This window comes from Ascaphus truei, chromosome 10 (genome assembly GCF_040206685.1).
Source record: "Ascaphus truei isolate aAscTru1 chromosome 10, aAscTru1.hap1, whole genome shotgun sequence".
Classification (NCBI taxonomy): Eukaryota; Metazoa; Chordata; class Amphibia; order Anura; family Ascaphidae; genus Ascaphus; species Ascaphus truei.
The window spans coordinates 12,416,528-12,443,746 of record NC_134492.1 but is presented as its reverse complement, the minus strand read 5'-3'; the positions used below and the strand labels follow the sequence as shown (position 1 = coordinate 12,443,746).

The 27,219-nt window shown below is 39.9% G+C and overlaps 1 protein-coding gene across 1 annotated transcript; it reads left to right on the top strand.

Annotated features, from left to right (window-relative positions):
• Nucleotides 1-993: 993 nt before the first annotated feature.
• On the top strand, nt 994-26,874 carry LOC142503307 (uncharacterized). The gene is made up of 4 exons (XM_075615456.1): nt 994-1,033; nt 9,530-9,607; nt 9,973-10,618; nt 26,502-26,874. The coding sequence occupies exons 1-4, from the start codon at nt 994-996 to the stop codon at nt 26,872-26,874; spliced, it is 1,137 nt and encodes a 378-aa protein (XP_075471571.1).
• Nucleotides 26,875-27,219: the final 345 nt, after the last annotated feature.

Here is a 27,219-nt window from a genome sequence, read left to right as displayed (position 1 = left end):
GTTTCCAAATTGAAAAATTCTTACTATTCAGATCCAGAGCAAAGTCAGGTTTGTCCAATAAGGGGGTCATTAAAGAGTGTTTTGGTAGTCAGTGAGCACCCTAAGGTAGAAGTCTCCCAAACTGCTAATGAGCTGGTCATCGAGTAGAACAGTTCTTGCATGGACTTATGGGTCCTTTTGCGTAGCCAAATAAGGGCATGAAGCTCCAGAGGCACACACATATCCCTCTCCACTGCCACCCAACATTCAAGTGCAGAGTCGCCATGCCACTGTGCAATTTGACATAATTGGGCAACTTTGTAGTACGATAACAAGCAAGGTACCGCAAGTTCCCCCGCAAATGTCGGTCTCTGTAGGATCTTCCTCTTCACTCTTGGTCTTTTATAATTCCAAATGAACTTTGTTATTAGGGATTGCATTTAAAGTATATCTTTCCCCACCACCGGTACTGGAAGAGTTTGAAATAGGTACAGGAGGCGGGGAAGTGTGTGCGTGCTCCCCACTCACCTCCACCGCCACAGGCTCCTCCGCGCCGCTCGCTCCCAACTCCTACCACACCGGGTAACCACCATTGCACTAGCGTACGCACATGCGCCAATCCTAAATAGCGCCGATAATGGGCGTGCGTGGCGCACACGCACGCATGCGCGCTCTAGCACAGAAGGTCTGCCTCCTCACTCAGTTCTACTCTCAGCACCTGCACCCTGCCCTACCACAGCCCTCGCCTTGCACACACCTCCACGCTGCAGGGTCCTCATTGGACGCTCTCCCCTACTTATGCTTAGCTGCCCCACTGGCAAATGGGCTGAGCATAGAACCAGTTGGGTTGTACTTACCTCTTCTCTGCCTCCACAGTCTTGCCTTGTCTTCCTGTTCCCCATTCTGTGTACCGACCTGGCTTTCCACGACGATCCGCACCTCTCCAGACCTGACCTCGGCATTCGGACAAACGGCCATTCTACTCTCTCCAAACCTGACCTCGGCAACCGGACAATGACGACTTTACCCTCTCCAAACCTGAACACGGCTAATAGTACCTGCAACGTTCCGCACCATCCATACCTCTCCAACCCCGACCCGGCTACCCTAACCAAATATACAATCCAGACGCGCCCTCATGGCTGTGGGTGACGTTATATCCTTTCCCACCTCAACACCGTGGTCACGCCTTGTTTGTGGTGAGCACAGTGTGACAGTAAGTTCATATTAAAACAATATAACTTGCCTATCCAAGAGATATATTTGGACCAAGTTTGAATGTCTCCTCTCAGGGTTCGGAGTAATTTGGGATAGTTTTCTCTTTAAAGGGTTTTCTAATTACTCATAATTTGAACTCCCAAATATTTAAGTGCACGGGGCTGCCATTTAAAGTTGAAATTTATATCTATAATTCTTTCAATTTCCTTAGGTAAATGTATATTTAGAGCTTCAGATTTTGATTAATTATTTTTGAACCCAGATATCTTATTGAATTTCCCCATAAGACTGAACAAGTTGGGCAGAGAGGTGACGGGTCTTGATAACGTCAAAATAATATCATCCGCCATATAAAGCCACCTTGTGTTCTTGGTCGTTAATTTTAATTCTTGTTATGTCTGGATTCTTCCGAATTTGGGCTGCTAGTTGCTCCATGCTTAATGCGAATAGCAAGGGCGAGAGTGGGCAGCCCTGTCTTGTGCCATTCTTAATTTGGAAATATTGGATGGAAAGCCCTGATGCGTTACTCTTGCCACTGGTTTGGAATACAGTGCCTCGATTGCTTTTAATATTCTACCCCCAAAACCGAACGCTCCAAGCGTAGCATTATGATATGGCTAATCAATCCTGTCAAAAGCTTTTTCGGCATCCAGATTCAACACCATTACTTGGATATTTTTTGTATTAGCTATCTCAATAAGATCAATGATTCGTCTGGTTGTCTGCCGCCTGCCTACCTTTAATAAATCCCACTTGGTCAGGGTGGATAAGTCTAGGCAGGATATGGCTTAGTCTATTAGCCAGCATTTTAGAGTAGATTTTGATATCTGAGTTTATCAACGAGATTGGTTTATAGCTTTTGCAGTTGGTTGGATCCTTATCCTGTTTGTAAATGAATGAAATAGACGCTTGTAGCCCTTCTCTTTCCTCTCTGCTCAACCTAGGAAGATCCAAGTCCGACAAAAAGTCTCTCAGAGCCTGACTCCCCTTTACATTATGTGTGACCTTCTCTACATTATATAGCTTTTCATAGTACTTTTTAAATTCCTCTACTATCAATTTAGGGTTGGATGTCATATTACCCGATTTTAACCGAATTGCCTGTATATTATAATTTGCCTTTTGTTTTTTTTTGTTTTTATAACTTTCATTTTATTAGGTGAAACAGTACATACATGTTAACACAATCCATTGGCTTACAACGATTCACCATATTTCCTTTTTTCTCCTCCAATCAACATACATAACGTGACATGACATACCTGACGGACAAAGGAACCAGGGATAGGGAGGGAGGGGGGGAGGGGGGGTGTTGAGCGACTCCGACGGCTTTTGTTCCGTGTCTTTATAGTTGCCTTTTGTTTTTAATTCAATTAGCTAATAGGGTATCTGACTTGTTCGCTTGCTCCTAACTGTCTTAGATTTATCTAGATCAGGGTCTAGGGTTTTGTTGAAATCACCTGCTAGGATTGTATAGCCTTTGGCTACCTTGTTTAATGTATTGAAAAATGATGTGAAGAAGAACAGGTCATACTCACATGGTGCGTATACATTACCAATGGTTAAGGATTGACCATGTATAGTGCCGACTAGGATCAAGAATCTGCCTTCCTTGTCTTTTTTGGTCTATTCCAATACGAATGGGAACCTGTTGTGGAATAAAATCGCTACACCTCTCTTTTCGACGGTGGCCGAGGAGAGGAAACCGTGTCGAAATTGTTTGTCAAAAACATTTGGAAAGCTGTTGTTGCTAATATGTGTTTCCTGTAGTAATATGATGTCAGCCTTCTTCCGTTTGTAATCTGTTAAAGATAACCGTCTTTTGCTTGGGCTATTAAGGCTCTCATATTACTATGAGAAAATACTTTTTTTGTTTCAAACTATTTTTATTTGTTTTTCAGCTATAATCAGGGTAAACAAATCTGAATGACTAATGTATTATAATGTAACAAGCATTTTTTGTGTCTATAGCAACCATTTATAAAGTCACATCCCCTTCCTCTTCTGAAACAGGCTCTGGCACACCCCTTTCTGAGCCCTGAAGAACTGCCACTCAAATGACTGAACTTTAAAGTAATACGGTTTATATATAATATATACAGTATATTTATATATATATATATATATATATATATATATATATATATATATATATATATATATATATATATATATATATATATATATGGGGCAGAAGTATACATTTGAATCCACTTCTCCTTTTTCTGTGCACTTTAACACAAAGATTGTTAAAGTTGAGAAATACTGAATACATAAATAAAAAATAGAAGTTATAGCAATACAGCAGCTTATTCTGCTAAAGCACCAAGATGTGCGCGGTAGGGGGTAGGACATGTTTTGTTTACATATCCATCAGTAGAAATATAACCGTTAAATGGTACACAATTATTTGTAGATTATGTTTTGTCTCAGAGTAAACAAAAGTCCAGACAAAAGGTAGAAATGACACCTTTACTAGCGAACTAGTGGTTAAAAAAAGGGGACCACAGAAGTCTCCTGTTCACCCAGATTTTTACCCCAAAATGTAGACATGTGCGATCCAGATTCCCAATCTGGTAACCTCTTGGTCTCTATATTAGTATGTCTCACAAGGGCCTGTGTGTTTTCACAATATAGATCATTTTGCCGCACAAACACTGCATCTTCTACAAACACATTACCACTGCACAGAGGACAAGGAGCCCCTGCTGTGTTCAAAATACTTCAAATAGTGCAATGAAAGCCTCTGGCATAACAGTCTTCACAACAAATATTTGTTCTTAACGAAAAAAGGACATTATGATTCTCAATGTGTGTGTCCGTTTGCCATTATAAAGAAGAGAGAAGGAAGGAGAAAGGCTCCGTGGCCACTCACAAATCTGCTAAGAGTCATATTCTGTATGTATGGATTTCATTCCCATGTTTACCTGCATTCACACTAGGGTGGCCAGGCGGCTTCTCCAAAAATACTGGACATAATGATGAAAGGTGCGATGCGGTCGAGACACACACGTGCACGCTCGAGACGCGCACATCATCAAGACACACATGCTCGAGGTGCGCACACGCGCTCGAGAGATGCACGCACTCCACTCCATGCTGTTTCCTCCTCTCCTTGGCCCTCAGGGCTCCTGATACCTCCTTCTGATTGGCTGCTGCTGGGTAATGCAGCCAATCAGGATGGAGGAAACTCCCCCCTAGCAATAGCCCTGCTCGGGGAAATCCCATGGCCCCCCAAGCCGGTCAGGTCACTACATCCAGAGAGGTAATACCGGTATACACATACATGTCTAGTATTACCTCTCACTTTTTACTGGACAGGGTGTCCAAATACAGGACAATCTGGTTCAATACTGGACACCTGGCAACTCTAATTCAGACAGACACTTTCAGATCTTGTTTAGATCATTCCAGTAATTCTGATTGCACATCTTAATCTTTGTTCTAGGCAAACAGATGGGTCCATTCTAGCCTTATGGTGTAAACTTGCCAAACAGCTACTGTTTCATCTAGATCTGTAAGCAAGACCAAGGTGTGGTCTTGGTAAGCATTTATACAGGGGCAAAATGATGCTTCCATATCACATTTTATACATTCAAATATCCTGGTAGTCTTTGAAATATATATGCAAGCTTAAGCTTAAGCCTATAGGGAACCATGTTAAAAATGATTTTTGAAGCAAAAAGTGGCACTGCGTGTTCATTTGCATGTCATTTCCCAGAATCCCTTGCTGCAGTGGAAGTGCTGTATGCTGGGTGATAATGGTGAAAGGTGGGGTTGCAGACCTGCCTAAGACATGCAGATGAGCATACAGTTGTATTTGTATATATATATATATATATATATATATATATATATATATATATATATATATATATATATATGTGTATATATATATATATATATATATATATATATATATATATATATATATATATTCATTCCATTCTCTGCTGCCTATCTTTTAACTTGTTACCAATCCAGGCATAAATATTGGCACCCAGATTTCCTTTATTGTGTGCATTGTATAAAATCTAAATAGATAACACGAACTGCATTGCCTTGATATGTATTACTACTTACTTTTACAAATAAGATTAGTTTGACATTCGCTATCCCTCATGAACATTATTATCCAAAGAGGTGTTCCTGAATATTATTCCTTAAGGGACCTTCAAGAAGTTTCCCCACTACGAATGCCAGACATACAAGTCTGTAATTCCCTGTTTGTGATCTAGGTCCCATTTTAAATGAAGGCACCATGTCTGCTTTATGCAGATACTGAATCTTTGGGAATGGAGGTCTTGAATATTAAATATACAATAATAGACTTGATATGACTGTGCTGAGTTTCATAAGAACAAATCTGAATATAGTACATTGTAAGCTTGTACAAGGCAGCTCATTTGATTTTTACACATTGGTATCTAATTTTCTTAATCAAACATATATGGTTTGCTGAATAAAATAAATATAATACAGAACAAAGATGAAAGACAGGTGTGAATCATTTTACACTATCTTTTCCAGCTACATTTTTCATGAATTAATATTTGAATGATACATTTAATTTAATCAATAGAAATCCTCAGGGAGGAGAAACTATTAATCGCAGAACACTTAAATGTTTCATCATGTAAAATTTCACAGACCAAGTAGAATGATTGGTAAAATGAATGACACAAAATCCAATTAAGCAGTATGATGTTAAATTGTCCGTCTTTATTCACTTCATTACCAGCTAAAATATTGTTTTCCTTTCAATTAATTTTAAGTTTAAGACAAAAATACTGTGGCAAATGCAAAGAAAAATATTTGCAAACTTATTCTCAGTTCACAATATGAACCTGGCATTTCACTATTTGAAGTCATTGTTGTCATAATTAAGCACATGTAATAACTACTTTATTTTATATAGCGCTCTTCTCTAAATGGAGCTCAAAACGTTTCACAATTACAATACAGTGCACGGTAAGCAGCATTGTACTTCGAATTTTCCAGGTATGAATGACTTTACAATCTATGATTTTGGTGCCTGAGGCACAGGGAGATAAGGTGACTTTTCCAAAGTCACAAGGAGCTAACACCGGGGATTGAACCAGGCTCCCCTGCTTCAAACTCAGGGACACTTTTACAAAGTGCCTTTACTCACTGAGCCACTCTTTCAACCTCACTAAGGGCCTCATGCAGTAAGCGTCGATTAAGTGAAATCGGCAAGCTTACCGATTAGTCATGTTAATGGCGATTTTTCCTCTCCGTATGCAGTAAGTGCCGAATACATTCAAAATCAACCCGAAAACAAATCCGCCCACTCTCACGATGATTATCCGATCACACACAGGTGTATCGGCGTGCGTGGCGGGGTGCTGATAGGTTGCCCAATCACAAATCTTGCTGAATCAGGCGAAACAAGCATGTTTTGGATTGCGCGCCATATTTAAAGGCAACGTGTACTGCTAATCATTCTCTGTGTTGTTGGGAGTGAGAGAGAGAGAGACGCACAGAGCTGGCTGATTGAACATTTGCATATTGACGGAGAGACTTGTTGTGTATTGGGTGAGCTTTGTCCATTGTTGTTTTGTTTACATCTTTGTCTTGTTTTATATGTGGAAGTGTTTCGTGTGATTGGCTGTACATTAGTTGTCTGTTTTTTGTGAGTGCTGGAAGTATGCCCGCAAAGCGTGGGAAGAGTGATGCTGGTGGGAGTGGGAGTGCTACTCGTGCGAGTACGCGTCGGAGTGAACGTACTGTTCAGGGGAGTGATGTTGCTGGTGCACCGAGTGGTGTTGCTGGGAGTGGGAGTGCTGGTGCTGGGAGTGGGAGTGCTGTTGCTGGGAGTGGGAGTGCTGTTGCTGGGAGTGCTGTTGCTGTGAGTGGGAGTGCTGTTGCTGTGAGTGGGAGTGCTGTTGCTGGGAGTGGGAGTGTTGTTGCTGGGAGTGGGAATGCTGTTGCTGGGAGTGGGAGTGCTGTTGCTGGGAGTGGGAGTGCTGGTGCTAGGAGTGGGAGTGCTGGTGCTAGGAGTGGGAGTGCTGGTGCTGTGAGTGCTGCTGGTGGCGCAGTTGCTGATGGGGTGTCTGGTGGTGGCGTGCTTGCTGGTGGGCAGCTTTTGGAGGCTCTTCCATTGGAAGAAGGAGAGTCCAGTCAGCACCAGCCAAGCTCTGACCCTAAACCTGCTCGGAAGAAACGTGTGGAGAAGCCACGTAATCCTCGCTTCAATGACCAGGAAAATACAGCTCTTGTCACTGGCACTATGACAGTATATATGGACATTTACTAGGTAAGTGTACCTTTACATTTATTATTCAAATACATGTGATCCTAGGTCATCTGAGTATTGTTCATATGCAAATATGGGTTCAGAATATCTTTCTATGTTAATTAGTCTGGAAACACAGCTTTTTATCATGCCTTACAAGGACAACTAAACACAGGCGGTCAATTTGCCATAACTGCATACAATATGAATGCAACCTTGCTTACATGTATAGGTTTAGTAGTGAATGCTCATGTGCTTCACATATTACACATAAAACAGCATGTTTGCTATCTCTTGGAACAGCTAGCAGTGTAGGAAACTGGTGCTTCTATTATTAATCATTTACCTCATATATTTTATATGTTTTTCAAGGGCGGACAAGTTCAGCAAGCAGAAAAGAAATGTGGGACACAATAGTCATTGGTGTCAATGCGTGTGAGAATCATGTGAGGGACAAGCGGAATTGTCACAAGAGATTTGATGATATTAGGTCCAAATTGAAAAAGAAAATACAACACCAACGCGTGCATGCTACTGGCACTGGAGGTGGGCCCACACCACAACGTCTCATATTAAGTCCATTGGAGGAGCTGCTTCGGGCAAAATTACTTCCCGTCGTCGTGGAAGGCTTACCTGGTGACCGTGATATAGGAATTTACCCCTCACAATTTCCACCAGGTGAGAAATATTACTGTACTAGGCGTGTCGTTGCTTACAGTTATTTTGCATAGTTACACTGCTTTTTATACTGTCTTCACAATATAAGCATACCTGTATCTATATATGTATATGTCTGATTCTGTATATATATATATCTCAAAATAGACATATATGTTGTAGTCCTACTAAAAGCAGTAACTAATATAGCACGTGCCATTGCGTGCTCATTTACATGTGAATTCCCAAAATGCATTGCTGCAGTGGAAGCAATTGATGGTGGGCGAAGATGGGGAACAACAGGGTAGTACACATGTGTAACACATGTTAATCAGAAATTATTACTAGCTACAGGTACAGAACAGAAATATGTAGAATATTATTGTGTATTTTATTTATTTTACTCCGACAAACATGACATTACTGCCTATTTTAAGCATGCATCAAATATATTGCATGCAACGGCCTACAAACATCACTTGCACTAACACATCTATAGTTGTTTATGAAAAGGTCCATTTTTGCTTTAACTCATATACAGACAGCATAATGAGGCACACGTATCATATTTTATGTCATTGTTTTCATAACTTAAAAACTGCACACGACTATTTAGCTCATCTACCATTGTGTTAAAGCAGCTGCAATTAATATCTCATCACAGCATACACTTCAACAGAGGGGGTGGGGTTCAGCACACACACTAATTGCAGCCTCATTTTAGGGTCAACTTAGTTCACACCATTTTCACCTGTTTCAAGTAATTGAAAGGTGTGGCTGATTAGGCTTTTTGGGGAAGGGAATACCGTTCTTACAACCTGACTAGCACAACTGAAGTTAATCACACTCATTTGAAAGCTTCACTTTAGCTACTAAATGCCCCAACAACTCATTACTTATCAAAGCGTACGTCACACATTAGTTCACTCATATCTATAGTTGAACTACTACTATCAACGACACATTATCACACACTGCATGTGTTGTCTTGTTTAGTCACAGCCACATTCATGTGTGCCACATCTTATATTAATGTACCACACATATCCTCTACCAAAAACAACACTTTTTGCAATATGACCACCTTCATGATAACCATTGTGAATGGTCATCTCATGATAGTTATGTACATTATGATACTGATATCACTACACAACATATGATTTTTATGTACAAATTTTATCTATTTATCCTCACGCATTACTGCAGGAACATAGTATGTTTTATGTTAGGGAACTCAAAAGTTCTAAGTACACAGGCATGTACATTGTTATTACAACTATTTATGTTCACTTTCACACACACATTTTGGGTTAAGGAAATGATGCTGTTAGGTACTCATAAATACAGAACATACAATAACTGTTTGTTCAATATTTACACATGTAAATGTAAAACTTATGTTATTGTTATATATAGTTGCCCCTGAAGGACATGTGTCACCTGAGACTGAACAAGTGTCTTCACCTGGGTCAGCCAGCTCAACACACCTAGAAGGTGAGTGTATCAGTTGGTGGCCATATAATATGTGCTCTTCTATATGTTATGTTGTCATGTTCATTATTTGTTTTGCACATCTTCTTTAAATAGGATTACTTAGTGTCAGTGAAAATGAAGTGTAAGGCAACTTGTATTGTGTTAGTGATGTTAACTATCATGTAGGAGTTGTGAGTTTACAGCAAGTTTTCATTCACTCATATTTCATACTGAGTCCAAACATTATTCTTAAGTCAAGGTAGTTTTTAATGTGAGGTTATAAAACGTATGGAAACATGTTAGTTGTTACTTATGACACAGTACAATTACATAGTAACACAGCAGAGATTAACATGCCATTTAATAATGTGTACATTTATTTGTAGAACATGATGAAGAGGATTTTGATGATGATGATGATGATGATGATGATGATGCCGCCGCCGCCGCCATAGACACACAAATACAAGCAAGTGACCATGAAGAGGTTCCAATTGAAACTGTTTTACCGCCAAAACGTCCAGCAAATACCACATATGATGCAATTGTAGCTTCTGAGGGAAAAATTGTGGAAGCAGAAAATCGTCGCCATTCTGACCTGATGACAGTGCTGGAAAGGATGATTGCACTGCAGGAAGAAACAGTTTCACAATTGGCACATCTCCACAGAGTCTTCATTGAAGTGCCTAAACAGTTGCAAAAAATCAACACCTCATTCGAAGCATTAGTTGTTCAGCAAACACAAGCTAATTACTGGAGAATGACTAATGTACCACAATTCAACACCTCCCAGCCAGGATCTGTTCATGCAGGTCAGTTTTCACCACATTCATCTGATATTCATTCACCAGGCCCAAATGTTACCGGTCAAGTAGCAGACATTGCTGTGCAGGTTCCTGATGACATCCTACTGCTGCCATCTGTACAAATTCAGCAGCAGACACCTACAAAGGAGGCGACAAAAACAAAACAAGACACACATGAAACAGACCAACCATCACTTGTGCAGTGTCTACCAACTTGCTCACATGTGTCAGTGGGCAGAAGCCCTGTCCGTGAACAGTCACTACCCAAAAGCCCTGTAGGTGAGTCACTGCCCAAAAGCCCTGTAGGTGAATCGCTGCCCAAAAGCCCTGTAGGTGAATCGCTGCCCAAAAGCCCTGTAGGTGAATCGCTGCCCAAAAGCCCTGTAGGTGAGTCACTGGCCACAAGCCCTGTAGGTGAGTCACTGGCCACAAGCCCTGTAGGTGAACAGTCACTACCCAAAAGCCCTGTAGGTGAGTCACTGCCCAAAAGCCCTGTAGGTGAGTCACTGGCCACAAGCCCTGCCCGTGAAGTGCCAGAGGCCAGTCAAAGTGGCTCTGTTGTACCTAAAGTTGGTGGCAAAAGAAAAAGGAAAATTCAAGAGACAACAAGCAGGCCTGTTACTCGCTCGCAAAAAGAACAAAAAAAATAAATTTTAAAATTCACAAAATATGTCTTTGGCCTTGTTTTGTTGACTTCAGATTATCTAATTACTATTGTATGTATGCTGAAGACTGTGTTGTTTCCAAACTTTCAAGTATGTTCTTGTACACGTGAAGTATTGGAAATGTTAACACTCCTAATTAATGAATAGTGTTATAAATATTGATGTATTAATCGTCTGTTCAGTAATGGTCCACCAGGAGCCAGTTGCTAAGTTTAGAGAAGCTGCCATTGACTTTGCAGCAAAACATTGCATTTGGGTGTGTTAATTGATGTAATCATTGCATGTGCATATTATTTTCATGCAATTATAAAAGCACCTATTTAACTGCAAACATCTTTCTTGTACGTGTACAGCAGGATTTTGTGTTAAATATTACTTACCTTTGGTGGCCATTGTAATGTTGTCCTTTAATCATTTATGTGTTCTTGTTTCAAGAACATCTCTGAATTTATACTAAAATATATGTAGTATGTATTGATATATGCACACACACACACAGACACACACTGTGTGTGTGTGTGTGTGTATATATATAGTACTATCTAAACTGGTATAGATGTATTTACAAAAAACATACACTTCATGCTTCCTTGTGAAAACACACTATTTTAATAATACAGGCCTAATGTTTGACAACTATACTAAGTGTGAGCCTCTAACATTATTGGGTGCAAACAAATGTTTATTACTTAATTCACTCATGTTTATCACCATTTAAATAGGTTTCATACAAGGCCTACTTACTGCCATCAATATGTTGTGTGTACTCCTGCAATATAAAAAAAAAAAAAAAAAAGATACATTATATATATATATATATATATATATATATATATATATATATATATATACATATATACACACACACACACACACACACTATACATATAGTACAATATACACTATATATATATATATATTTTTATGAGAGAGATATATTTATATATATATAGATACACACGTATTTAAACTCATGCAGACAGGTAGTTAACCAGACTTTCAAATACACACAGAAATGTATGTGGGAAAAAAACATTTCATTTTGCAGGTGTGTGTATTTACTGATATGGCTGTCTAAGCACTATTTTCACACAGTGCTCTTTGTTATTTTTCTAGAAAACTCAATGTTACTGAAATAAGTGTAGGAATGTTTTCACAAACGAGATAAAAAAACGATACATGTTTTTCCCACATTCGCCTATCACTAACCACAAAACTTAACCCAATTAAAAGGACACATCCAATTGGCGTTTGAAATAAGGAGTAAAAGTAGTTACTTTTGTTGACCTTGAAAACGAAACACAGGAATTTGTTAGCCATTGAGCAGAATCATTTTGATGAGCAAAGAAGACAGAACTGCACACATCTTTTGTGCTACTCTGACATGGCTGATGAATTCGTTAACAATATGAATCCCCTTTTAGGGTATAAGTACATGGTTTCAGAAGCAATTTTAAACAGTCGCGGACACAAAGCAAGCACCCGCCAAATCTATGATTTGATTCGAGCTAAATATCCTTATTACCAAGACCGTAGGCATGCGCGGAATTTTAATTCCTCAATAAGATTCACTTTATCAACTAATGACTTTTTTGAACGTGTGCAGGATAAGCTAGAACACACCTATGGTTTCTGGAAGATTGCAAAGGAAAAGCATTTTACCCTGAAAGAGGGCACATATATTGTTGTGAAAGGCATATTTATTCCTAATGCCAATAGCAATGGATCCGCTACTACTGTTCCGTGTGAATCGATACCTGCTGCAATATCTGCACCCTCCATTCCTGAAACCCACATTGTACAACAACAAAAGTACTATGATTATGTACCAAGCCTTTCAGCTGAAAATGCATTGGAATGGGAACCAGAAGAAATGAACCTACCTCCCGACCAATTGTTTGAAGAAAGCAGTGGCGATTCCTATGAGCGCTTCATGGAGGAGATGTGTGTCATACTGGATTCAGCGGGTGGGTCAAGCGTGGATGAAAATGCCTTGCATTTCTGGAGCGACCAGTTGCAGCCAGACGAAGAGTTAATTCTAGAAGAATGGTAAATATAACAACCGTTATGCGTTGACTGTGCGTTTAAATGTTTTTTTTTTTTTTTTTTTTTTAACCACCATTTTCCCTTTCAATGCGTGGATACAGCGTAACATTGCAGACTGCATAACATGTAGCGATCACAAAGAAATTGTTGCCGAATACAATATAGTATAACCTGAAAGAGTAGTACACATTGCTGACGGAATAAATATACGTACTTTCCTATCCCTTTAACCATAGTAGCAACATTTTAACATAACTCTAACACATACCTGTTTTGTTATCATGCAACATTTAAAAGCGGGTCCACCACGTATGACGTGGGACCCTTGTCATGGCCCAAGGCGTCCTTAAAAAGGATTACGGATGTAAGTCCCGCCCCCAAGCGACGTGCGCGCCTCAAAGCCTATTGGCTGTCATGTTTTGTTATAGTAACGGTAACTGCAGTGTGTCATGTGTGCGGCTCAGTGTTTGTAGCCGTAAACTGGGCGTTAGCAGAATGTTAATTGAGTGGGAGGAGAGTTAGCGTGCGTTTCACGCTGGTTTAACATGACGTCACACGTATTGCATTTGCGCATTGTGTTATCAGCCGTCCTTTCTGTCCAAACACGTCTGTTTAAAAAGAATACAGATGTACTCGTTTAGAACGAATGTAGTTTCGTATTCATTGTTTTTGAAATAAAGATTTTATGTTTAATGGTATTTTCAAGATGTATTGAACGCACAACGTACGCTTTGTTTTGCGCATGCGCTAACAGTTAGTGCAGCCAAGCGTGAAGTGCGTGCGCACACTAAGATGTGCGCGCACATTTTTCAGTATACAGGCAACGTTCACATCATATACATAGTTATGCCTGCTACAAATTTAAAGAAACATTACATACTGATGTACACTTGTACTTCTAACATATAAGTGAGTGACGTGTGTATGTACACAATCATATAGAGCTGTGTAATGCGTTGTCACGGATACATATATAGTAAGGTGCCATATTTGACCATCATGTGTTTGCTGTATTTCAGAGATGTCGGGGAAGATACAATCGGATCAATGTATGATTTCAGAAGAGTCTACCTTTATATGAGATGATTGTGAGGAGGAGCCACCGACTACTATACTACATATGGAACTAATTTTATATTGCTTGCAGCGCTTATTAACAAACAATTAAAAATGTGATACCCTTATGCCTATATTGCATAAGCACTTAATTAACATAATGATGTTGCAAAATAGTGCCTCATGAATTTTTATTGAGTGTTCTTTAATGACTACTATCATTTTATGGCATGGTGTGTTTTATATATAACAACCATTCCCACTCTGCTAACACATTTGTGAATTATATTGTGTAATGGAACGTATGACTGTCGAAACTATGTAACAATAATAATAATAATAATAATAATAATTATAATATGAGCATGTTCATGTATAGCGCTGCTAGTTGTACACAGCGCTTTACAGACACATTTTTCAGGCTGAGGTCCCTGGCCCGTGGAACTTACAATTTATTTTTTGCCGCCTGATGCACAGGGAGATAAAGTGACTTGCCCAAGGTCACAAGGAGCCGACACCGGGAATTGAACCAGACTCCCCTGCTTCAAAATCTCAGTGCCAGTGTGTGTCTTTACTCACTGAGCCACTCCTTCTCCCAATGTAAAGGACACTTACAACCAACTAGCCATTTCTTGTTAAAAATCTCTTGTTACATGGGTATGTTGATAAAATGGTTTGGGACTGTAGCAAATAATGTTATTGGCCAGATGTTGTGGTCCCCTACAATGCATGATGTTCTGATTATGACATCAACATCATGTAATGAAGTACGTTTCTGTGTATATTTCATTAACCTAACTAACTATAGTTTACTGTGTTTATTAAACGTTCTAAAAATACATAGTATAGTCAATATGATGATATAAGCTACCATAATAAAGCTGGTGTTATCATTTGTCGGTGTTATACATGGATCCTACACAAATTGATACAGACACAAACAGTTGTCTTACAAAGTGTGTCTATGCTAATGTGCACGTGATTGACGTTACAATTGTGACAATACTTGATAATTATCATCATGATAATGATGAAGTGACGTGATTTATATTGCAAAAATATTACCAACATTGTCATATTGGTAAATTATAAATGCTAAATGCCAGTAACATTAGTGACAAATTTGTCTTCTCTGTTAACAGTTTAACACTTGGTACATGTAGGACACACACGTGTGACTTATACATACACATGTCACAAATGTAAATTAATGTTGACTATTAATTCCTAGCATTACAAAACACCAACATTGCTAAATATAAGATGTAGTACGCATTGTTGTGATTGCAGGCATTCATGCATGGAGTTTTATGATCAGTCAATTTCATCCGTGATGAATGATCTCCCGTAAGTAAAGAAATAACTACAGTTATCCCCTTGTCTCCAAACACCTCTATATTACATTAATGGAATTTATAAGGAAACATACATAAAATGTGATGAAATGGGAGTAATCATTTTCTAATACAATGCACATGAAAGCTCAAGAGTAGCTAAATGCATATACATGATACAGAAAGTACATATATGTAACATTTGTGTTTAAACCAATATGTTGGGTTTTGACTTCAAATAATTATAGGAAGATTGATGTAGGCACATCTTATGAGAGATGTCAGCAAATATACATACCATGATCAGTCATACTGGAGATATACCTATAATGCAAAGGAACAATATATAAATTGCAAACATTGACATGCCATCTTCAGTACCGTAAACAACACAGCAAAGTGTGTATTTGGTGTTAAATGTGCAACACCATGTATATTTCATGACATTCAAAATGTAAATCAGCCTGGTGTACACATCATATGGATGTACATGTTACACTGCACCAATAACATTGTATGTAAGCATACTAGAAGCATGAATGAGTATGGGCATAATATGTGTATTGTGTTAGCATAAGGAACAACACAATGCTAAAATATTAGTGCTTTGTTACCCCAGTTGTATTCACATACACACAACTAAAGTACAATTGAAGAGGGATTATATAACCTGTGCAACAATAACATACCGGTGCCACATCCCTTTGTGCACACAGCAGAGAAAAGAAAGGTGTGCAACCCATATTCATCTGTGTCCTACCAGAAGGGTATATAAAAAAACATTATTGTTAAGATAACATAATGTAAGTATAAAAGTAGAACTTGGAACATATATGTTTTTACTTACAAGAAAAAAATGAATTGATGAGATTCTGGCGTGTCTGGCCACCACTGGCTGTTTGTTCATTTTCAGCAGCTACATGGGTGGGATGCTCGTCTACCAAAGGCTCAGCTAGGTCTGATTGTACATTGTGCCTGAGTGCAACATTGTGCAAAATGCAACAGGCAAGGATAATATCAGACACTTTTTGAGGCTTGTATAGAAGAGCCCCACCAGTTCTGTCCAGACACCTAAATCTGGTCTTGAGTAGGCCAAATGTCCTCTCTATAACAGATCTTGTAGATATATGGGCTGCATTGTACCTCTCCTCTGCTTCAGTTTGAGGGTTTAGCACCGGAGTCAAGAGCCACGGCCTAATTCCGTATCCTGAGTCACCTATAATGAATGGAGCACACATAAGCTGACATTAGTGATCAAATTGTACAATGCCAACATTCCTAAATAAAAATGTGTTTTGTGTTATAACATGTAAATGTGTACTCACCCAGCAGCCAACCATGTTCAAAATGTCCCTCTTCGAACGCATGGAAGACTGAAGAGTTCCTCAGGATAGAGGAATCGTGACTGGAACCAGGGAATTTGGGTACCACATGCATTATCCTCATCGTCGCATCACATACCACCTGTACATTGAGTGAATGGTAGTGCTTCCGATTGCGGTACACATGCTCACTCTGACTAGGTGCAATCAAAGCAACATGTGTGCAATCGATTGCACCCAGCACACATGGTATCCCTGCTATATTATAAAAGCCAGTCCTGACTTCCAGCCACTCTGTCGCCTCTGTAGGAAAATGAATATAATTCCTAGCGCGTCTATTGAGTGCATAGAGAAACTGGGTCAAGGCCCGCGAGAATGTAGATTGCGAGACCCCGCCCACTATGCCCACAGTTGTCTGGTATGACGCGGAAGCAAGATAATGTAATGAGCACAGCATTTTAACAAGCCCAGGGACTGCACGACCTCTGGCTGTGAAAAAATCTAAATCTCCCCTTATCTCCTGATAAAGAGCTAAGATTGCTGCTGAACTCAAACGATAGCGACTTACAATCTCCTCCTCACTCATCCCATCTAACAGGGTTCTCTCCCTGTACAGACGCGGACGAGGCACAACTTGTCTCCTCTGTCTTCTCCTCTGATCTCCTGTCCCTCTCCCTGTCTCTGTCGTATCCGCGTGACTGTCCCTGTCACTGTCCCTCGGTGTGTCCCTCCCTTGCCCTATATGATTGTCTTCATCATCAAGCATGTCATAGAAAAGAATGTTCCTCCGTCTCCTAAACAATCTCAACATTTTGAAATGAGTAGCTGTGAATGATCAGGTAATGGGCGTCCTTTAAATAGGTATGTGATGATGTCAGGTGACATAGTAAAATGCAAGGTGTTACATTAACATAATAAAGTACTTCTGTGGCAAGCTGTGTGCAGTTCTTGTTATAAGTATTTGTTGTGTGTATTCTGCAGGGAATGATGATATTTGGCAATGATGTGACGTGAACCTTTGTAGAAACATTGGTTGCAAATAAATAGTTGCATGTGCAATGCATGTAACACTTGTGAACGCAACAGTCAGTCATGTAATTAGGCAAAAAGGCTGAGATTGACGTGGGAAAAGTTTTGTGTAACATGTGTAATTAGGCATGTTATTGTGACATGTTGACAACAATGAATAGTCGTGTGCATATGCATGCATTTGTGTAATGAGGATAGTTGGTATAGAATGAGTTAACAAGGTGTCCCAATGCTGAATTACTGTACATGTGTGTATAAGTTAGGTTGAAGTGCTTGTAATGCTACGGTTACAATGTAAACATGCAATGTGATTGAGCGTCCAATAAGTGACGTCATGAAAATAGGGAGGACCCAAAAGTATATGTAAACATGAGAAGACAGATGTACATGAACGTTTAAAGATGCGTGTCACATTACAAGCATTGTGTAATGTAAAGGAAGATGAATATACTGTGTATGTGTGACATGTGTGACATGTGTAACATCATGTAAATAATTGTCGCTCAGTTCAGTAAAATGTGTGATATGATGTGAGGTTCTCCTTTAAGAGTTGAGTATAGTATTTTCCCTTGGCACATCATCACATGATGAGTAATGTGACCCGCAAATGCTGCAAACATGTAAAAGTATAATGTTATGCAAATAATACACGTCAGCTGTGACACAATGCAGGGAATGCCCCCACACTGTAATGCAAATGACGTTTGTATTGTGAGCAATGAAACGTAAACAGTACTATACTGTTATACGTCCCCGCTCCATTGACTCCATTGATGTACAGAAGTTTTTTTTTTCTAAGTGCCGTTGCGGCAGCCTTAGCGATCGTTCTCCCCTCCAAACTGCCAACTTTAGTTGGCGGGAGAAATTGGCCATAACATCTCAATTTCGTAGTGCCGATCAGGCCCGATAAGCTGTTTTTTTTTGTTGAATCCAGCCGATTTAAAAAAGTGGCGATCAGTGGCGAAAACAGGCTTATCGGCAGCCGACTGGCCATAACAAAATAATCGGCTCCGAAACATGGCGATATCAAGCACTTATCGGCGCTTACTGAATCTCAAACCCAATTTTGGCTATAAAATGGCGATAATTCCCTTATCAACGCTTACTGCATGAGGCCCTAAATGTTTCCAGCTGCCAAACAAGGGCAAAATAATCACTTACGTGTATCGCTAGGGCTATTTAACGCAGATTGAATGCAATTTCCGTGTATGCAAAGAATATGAATATCGCTACCCATATACGAATAAATAATTATTAGGGAATACAGCAGTAATTTAAAAAAGTTCTCCTCAATTTCTTTAAAAAATTTTTAGAACACCAAAATTTTACCTTTACAGTGCCAGGGTGGTCCCGCCGGACCTCGGGCCCTTCTGGTCATGGATTCACTCCTGGAGCAATCACAATGATTGTGATCAGGCCCTAGATGAAGTGAACAGAAGTGCACAGAACACAACTTTCATTTCATTGGGCTGGTAGCCTTATATGACCCTCGGAAATGAGCAGGTGCCCGGTATGTCTTAAGGTTATGTAGATAGACCTTTAGTGCATCTAGGCCAGGGGTGGCCAACTCCAGTTCTCAAGGGCCACAGACAGGTCAGGTTTTCAGGATATCCTTCAAACCCCACTTGTGAGTGGCCCTTGAGGCATGCAGTTGGCCACTCCTGATCTACACCATACACCACATAATGACTGAGCCACCTGTGTTGAAGCAGGGATATCCTGAAAACCTGACCTGTTGGTGGCCCATGAGGACTGCAGTTGGCCTCCCCCTGGCCCAGGCCAATGTGAGGCCGTAAGTTATGGAGATCACAGGCTAAGCAGTGTAATGGCTAGGAAAGAGGTACAATAGGATTGTGTGTAGCTGAAAAACAAAGAGGCAGCTAGATGTAGATTCATCAGACAGTACATGTAACTAATCTATATAAGCATGGAGTGGAAAATGATTCTAAATATAAGAACATCATAAGTAACATTGACTGCACTGAACTGTAACTTTATTTATTTGCTTAAAGGTGCAGTTCTGGGTACTTAGCTTTTTTTTATTTACATCTTTTGTTTTGTTGATGTACCATCATTCTTTAAGGTGATTCCAGCCCCGCCTTCCTTCCTTATTATGATGATGTTGCAATCGTTGGGATATCAACCTCCAAATTCATAGACTTTTGACTAAAGTTAAGATGGGTGCAACTTTCTCCACAGGGGTCAATGGGACGAATCTGTAGTGATTTAATGCTTATTGTATCATTTCTAATAATAAAATAACAGAATGTAGTAGATGTTTTTAAGAGTCCTTCAATGTAATGTGATTTTTATTTTACTTGCTACGTACGGACTGTCACTTTAAATGGCTGGAAATGCTGTAAGGGAATTACATGTCCATCAGCATTGCCTTCCATTAACCCCCAACTGTTGCTGTGTTTGTAGATTTAGTCTCACGCTTGCCGTGTTCAATCACCCAACCATGACCGCTTTAGTGTCCACCTGATGCCCTGACAAACAGCGGGCTGAGCATTTAAGCCCAAATTCCTCTGACTACAAACACAATACCCAGGAAAATCACCTTTCGCTTTATTTAAATTGGATTACAACACAAGCAAAAGGACACCAAGTCCTAAAGCTTTTTACAGTGTCATTACCAGGGTGTTAAGCATTCAGCAGCTGGGTCCACACTGAGCAATCTCACAGGGAGGTTTCCTTTTCGTCTCTAGGTTACTTGCTGCCTCCATGCCATAGAGAAGGAACACACCAGGCTGATTTGATTGAGAAAGGCACATATTGAAATGTTAATTCTACATAAAGTTGAAGGTACATTGGCATAACATGAGGAGACCTTTCCTAGTCGTAGGGTAGTCCCCAAAAACTTGCCAGATACAACACTGGGCATTGCTAAAGCAAATGACCAGGCAGAGGGGAATTTATAACTAAGTGGTGTCAATGTATCAATGGACATGAATGCCCCTTTGCCATGAAATTGGTACATACGGAGACATTTTCATCATGCATTTCTGGGTGTGAATCTATCAATCCATTTTATAATGGTTTTTGTCCATGTGTGCACCAGCTCTCATTTGGGACATGGGTTATCAGACGAGATAAGGAGAAGTTATCCAATATTAAGAGGTTATTAATTTAACCTTCGGTCGCGCCTATTGAAGTCATTAGGAGTTTCTGAGAGATCAGCCCTGATCAGCAGTATCATAATTTAATGAATAACCCCCATAGTGTATTATAATGGGATATGCCAAATTATGTGCCTGGGACGGCCAATATTTTTCCTGCCCCTCTCCCCCCAAGTGAAGTGTAAGACAACTTAATGAGCCATAAAGTGCCCTATGCCTTGGCACTAACCTCGTCTTTTGGCCTTCTACTGTGGACTGCAGCCAGCACCCACAAGGATGGCCACTACCTAGACCAGGTTTTCACTAAAAACATCTCTCTCTGATTTCTCCATTTCCTCTCTCTGACCATCACCTCACCTAATTTTCTCTCTCTCACGTCTCACTTCTCCCCCGAGTGCTTCCCCACAACAATTAAACTAATTGCTGGAAGAGAGTGCAGGACCTCTGTAACCCTCTAACCTTCTCCTGCGCGATGTCTTACTGCAGGGTCCCTGATCATGGCGCCGCAATGTCAAATGGCGTCATGTTGCCATGACAACAGGACGTTACATGACGCCGTGATGCCATGTGGAGTCACGTTGCCATAACAACGTCACCATAGCAATGGCGTCATGCCGTCACTGTTATGGCAACGCAACGCCATTTGACGTAGCGGCGCCATGATGAGGGTGCAGGAAGAGATGGCGAGGGAGACGGTACGAGGCCCCGGACCACATGTCCGGCACCGAGCCCCGCAATATTCCAAGCCAGCTGTGCGTCTACGTCATGGCAGAGCGAGTGTCACATCTTCCAAAATAAAACTCAGGCGAAAGTGGATTATTTTTCTTTATAAAGAGACCACTATGACTTCATAATGTAAACCATCCACTTTATCCTCTACCATTCAGGTAGAAAATGCAGTTATTTTTTTATACTGGTTTGTCTATCTAGGTTCACATTAACGTGCTGACAAAACCTTGTACATTTTTACATTTTGAAGTAGCAAAGTACCATGCACATGCATTAGTAATCTCCTGCTTGAAGTACGAGAATTCCTTGCTAGACGGGTTTCTAAAGCAGCACTAAAATCACTCCATTTAATCCAAAATTCAGAAACATGTTTAATTGATCAAACTCTAAGGTTTTGGCGTGTTCGTCTGCTACTATTTCAGATGCAGTGATTACAGTAAGCTTCTGACCTTCAAGACTAAAATATTAACTGGGATGTCAACATTTTGTAACATTTCCAAAGCTGTTGACGTATAAACAGAAACTCTACCCAAACCAACTAACTGTTTCTCTAAAAGTGTTCTTAAACCTGCAAAGACCTAGTGCAAACAATAAAACAGTGTGGTGCTGTAACTGTGGAGTTGTGTTAGTAGTGGGTGTGTGTTATAGATTGTGACTCTTTCATTGTCCTTTCCAACGTTTTTTCACGTATTTTATTTTTTATTTCTCAAAAGTTCGCATTGCTCAGAATTTCACCAGTTTTGCATGAATTTAGCGGAAATAGCAGCACATTACGGTATATAAAGGGTCAAATATGGTTTACGAACATACTGATTTTTGCTAAATCGTTTTTTAAAAAAAAGTAGGTAATTTTAACCTCAAACAAATTAAATGTTTCCCATCTCTAGTGTTTGTGCTCATACATAGAGACGTTTACCTAATATATCTGAGTGATACCATATCAGTTTGGTGTGTTTGTGTCACACACATACATATTAAAGTGAATGCCACATTGGATCACAATGACATTGCCCACCTTTGCAGCACAGGTTTAGAAAAACTTGTTAAAATTAAAAAGCAAAACAGAATAGTCCGTGATATCATCCTCATTACATTTATTTGATAAAATAATCCACTTTAAATATGCATTCGCTGCTGGGAACAAGAGCAACTAATGGCAGTACTTTGATTAAGTAGTTAAATCTGGGTTATTTAGCCCTACTTTAACAAAATAAAAAAACCAATAAGTATGCCAACTAATATAATGTTTCAAAATGAGTTTGTAAACATGTGAATCATGGGAGGAGTTTGACTTCCTTTACTTTACCCATTGTGCCGGGTGTCGCAGGGTGTCACTGTGTATCGGGTGTCACCGTGGGTTGGGTGTCACCGTGGGTCGGGTGTCACCGTGGATCGGGTGTTACCCTTTCTCAGCGGGCAATGTGTCCTTTCCTTCTCCTGCTTAGTATTCTAACAAGGAGGTAATGTAACAGCTGGAATATGGGTAGTAGTTATATTGCTTTAAGGATGATTACATTTGTTTAAGAAGAAAATGACATCATTTACAAACTGTTTTGTGAGCCAGGTTGGACTGCCCCAAAATTGGCGCACGTAACATTATTATATAGATGTTGTCTGGTGCAGGTATTTTTTAGCGTGAGTTGTGTTTATATCGTTTTTATATATAGTGTGCGACATATCTTAATGATGAGTAATAGCATCACAGTTTTCCTTTTTTGATGTTATTTATAAAAATTAAGTGCTTCTTGGAGATTTCAACATTTACTAATGTAACTGGACACCCGTTTCTATGAGCAAGATTACATTGCTGAACAAGAAATAACCTCCAGTGTCTGGCGCAAAGAGAAAATAAAGAAATAGAATGAACTTACACTCACCCTGTCTTCTATAATTCAGCTAGCGGTGCTGTGATCCTGCATCTATACAGCTAGGTGCATACAGTAGAGCTGGAAAAGAACATACTAGATCAGCACTCAAAAAATAAATCAGAGAAAATGATAGACTTACGTTGTCCTTTTGGTCTCACCAAGTTTCTTCAAAACGCACCAATACAGAAAAAATATATCAGCACACACAGGGAAAGGAAAAGGTAGCAGGCACACACTGTTATATGTGCACAATAAAGCAACTTTTCAAGGCCTCCTGGCCCTTTCGTCAGGCTTGTTCCTGTCCTTGTGTGTGCTGATTATTTCTCTATTGCTGCGGGTTTTTTTATACATTAAAGAAGAAACTTGGTGAGACCGAAAGGAAAGCGTGGAAAGGAAAGTGTATCATCTTCTTTTGGTTTGCAAAGAAAAAAATAAAACATAGTGCAATCCAATGTGAAAATAATGTGACCCCTTACTCCAATGTAATGATCTCACAAGATGATTTCTTTGTAGAAGTGTGGTATTGTGGCAACAATCAACTCCTGGAAACTCCTCTTTCTTCTCTGTTACTCCTCACTCTCATCCTCTCACTCTCACTCTCCTCCTTATGTGAACTCAAAGGAAGAAAAGCACAAATGGTATAACACTGTTTTAATGTTTTTAAAACGTATAGAAGATGTGTGCTATACACTCACAATATAATGGCTACAAACCAGCATTGGAGGGAACAGCAGAGAAGAAAACAGAGCGACTTGTGTAGTCTCACTTCCGAGGGCCTGGGTTGGGAATACTTCTGCCACACGTGACTTGGTCCTCTTGTCTTGCGGGACTTCGGCCTGGCTCCCTTGCTCGTCTCCAAACACCCTACGTGTTTCGCCGAGGCTTCATCAAGGGTGATGAAAAGCTGCTGCTGCTGCTACCCCTTATATACTCTTGTGCTTCCAATCAATGCTGAATACATAATTATATAAAGAGACAGTCCAAATATAAATACACAAAACAAATTCTTCTATGATCTAACTATAGTGGCATAATGCAGCTTTAAAAGTATAATTGCATACAGTGGAGTGAGAATCATATATATATATATATATATATATATATATATATATATATATATATATATATATATATATATATATATATATATATATATATTATATATATTATATATATATATAATGTTTCTCACAATATAGAATGATTCTATTGAAGACTTTACCGTGCACCCCAAAACTGGAACAACCTACCAGAGACTCTCACATCCAGCACCAGTTTAAGTTCTTTCAAATCTAAGGCTGTCACACATTTTAATTTGGTCTGTAACTGTTTCATACGTCTATAATATATATTTTTTTAACTGTGCATGCAATGTCTTGTATATAATGTATACCCTGCTCATTTATGTAACTGTACTTGTAACCATGTATTATTTGTCTTAACTCTGTGCCCAGGACATACTTGAAAACGAGAGGTAACTCTCAATGTATTACTGCCTGGTAAAACATTTTATAAATAAATAAATAAAATAAATAAGAAGAGAGACAAGAAACATACAATTGCATTGTGTTTTTACGCCCTTGTTGCAACAATACATTGTAAGTAAAATGACACACTGTAATGGCTCACAAAAAACAGCGGAGAACAATACTATGACCCTGTAAGAAATAATCCCCCAGATTCCATAATATGCATACGTACTTAAGCGGATAAAGTAAAACTGATGTTTTAATTGTATCTATTTTGATAGCAGCAGAAAATTGATTGCAACCAAATAGACCCATCATTCTAATCAAGAAAGGAAAGCAAGTCTATATCATTGTTTAATCCTTGAGGAACCAGACTTTTTAAATTATATATCCAATACGTCTCTTTTTGTGACATTGGTTTCATTCTATCGCCCCCTCTTCGATTCTGATGAACCATATCTACTATACCCATGAAAATTTGGTCTTTGCGAGTTATGTTGTTGGAACTTTGTGAAATGATTGGAGACACTATGGGGTAGATCTACAGAACGGACGTCATTTTCCGTCTTATGAGGGTATCCTCAAAGCTAAGGAGATGCAAAAATAACTTCTGTTAGTAATAGTAGCAGCGCTATTTATGGGGGACGTACATGTTTCCGGGACACGTTCCCCAATAATCTGCACATGCGGATTGGTAAAAAGTCTTATTAGCGCACGCCATTTTGGGATTTTAGCATGACCTATCAGGACGCCAATGAACATGTTTCAAATTCAAATAAATACACATTAGAAACTGACAAACTCGGCTATTTCAGCTGGACTGCTGTACTGCTGACATGGCTGAGCAGGTTTCAACCTCAACTGCTGCTTCTGATGCTTGGAGGATCCGCAGCCAGAACGCTACAGATGAGAAGCTGGAAATACTTATACATCGAATGGTGGTTAAGTTCTCCAAATGATTAGGTTCACTCTGCCCCAGGACCAGCACCGCTGAGAAGCAGCGGAAACTGCACAAGTCGCTCTTTTCTGCTCTGTTGTTCTCTCCAATGCTGGTTTTTAGTCATTATATTGCGAGTGCATAGCACACATCTTTTGTACGCATTAAAACAGTATTATACTGCTGGCACATTTTCTTCCTTTGAGTTCACATGAGAGAGGAGTAACGGGGGAGAAACAGGAGGAGTGCCCATGAGTTTCTTTCCACAATACCACGCGTAGACAAAGAAATCATCCTGTGAGTTCATTACACTGGAGTGAGGGAGGACATATTATTTTCCAATTGGATCGCACTGTTTCATTTCCACTTTATGCCGTTGGTTATTTCTTTTGCTACATTGGATTTTCTACTCTTGGGCATGAGAATATCACAACCTCAGGCTTCAGGGAACGTGTTAGAGTTTGTGTGTTAATTGTGGAGTATTCATCACATTGTGGATTGTTTTTTTATGAATGTGTCACTTATTTATTGTAAGCGCAGTTCGGAATTTGTGGGAAGCGCAGTTCGGAATTTGTGGGAAGCGCAGTTCGGGAATTTGTGGAAAGCGCAGTTTGGAATTTGTGGGAAGCGCAGTTCGGGAATTTGTGGGAAGCGCAGTTTGGAATTTGTGGGAAGCGCAGTTTGGAATTTGTGGGAAGCGCAGTTTGGAATTTGTGGGAAGCGCAGTTCGGAATTTGTGGGAAGCGCAGTTCGGAATTTGTGGGAAGCGCAGTTTGGAATTTGTGGGAAGCGCAGTTCGGGATTTGTGGGAAGCGCAGTTCGGAATTTGTGGGAAGCGCAGTTTGGAATTTGTGGGAAGCGCAGTTCGGAATTCTGTCTCACAAGATGACATTGCGGAATCTGTGTGACTGAAGACCCCGTGGCATATTAACTAAGCAGTGCTATGGCATAAGAGTGAGCGGGCCAGAAGGTGTCCTATTGCAGGGGCGCTCAACTCCAGTCTTCAAGACCCCCCTCCCCCCCACCAACAGGTCAAGTTTTTTAAGGATATCCCAGCTTCAACACAGGTGGCTCAATCAGTGGCTCAGTCTTACACTGAGCCACTGATTGAGCCACCTGTGCTGAAGCTGGGATATCCTTAAAACCCGACCTGTTGTGGGGGAGGGAGGGTCTTCATGACATGAGTAGAGCACCCCTGTCTTATAGCATAACATTTCAAAGTAAATATGGCCTTGTCGCAGTGTAGAGGAAAC

What these genes read in the sequence shown, in the direction of transcription:
- LOC142503307 (XM_075615456.1), top strand. Translation starts at nt 994, where the DNA reads ATGACGACTTTACCCTCTCCAAACCTGAACACGGCTAATA. An exon ending in AAACCTGAACACGGCTAATA is followed by an intron (nt 1,034 to 9,529) that starts GTACCTGCAACG and finishes TGTTATATATAG; the next exon opens with TTGCCCCTGAAGGACATGTG. An exon ending in CAGCTCAACACACCTAGAAG is followed by an intron (nt 9,608 to 9,972) that starts GTGAGTGTATCA and finishes ATTTATTTGTAG; the next exon opens with AACATGATGAAGAGGATTTT.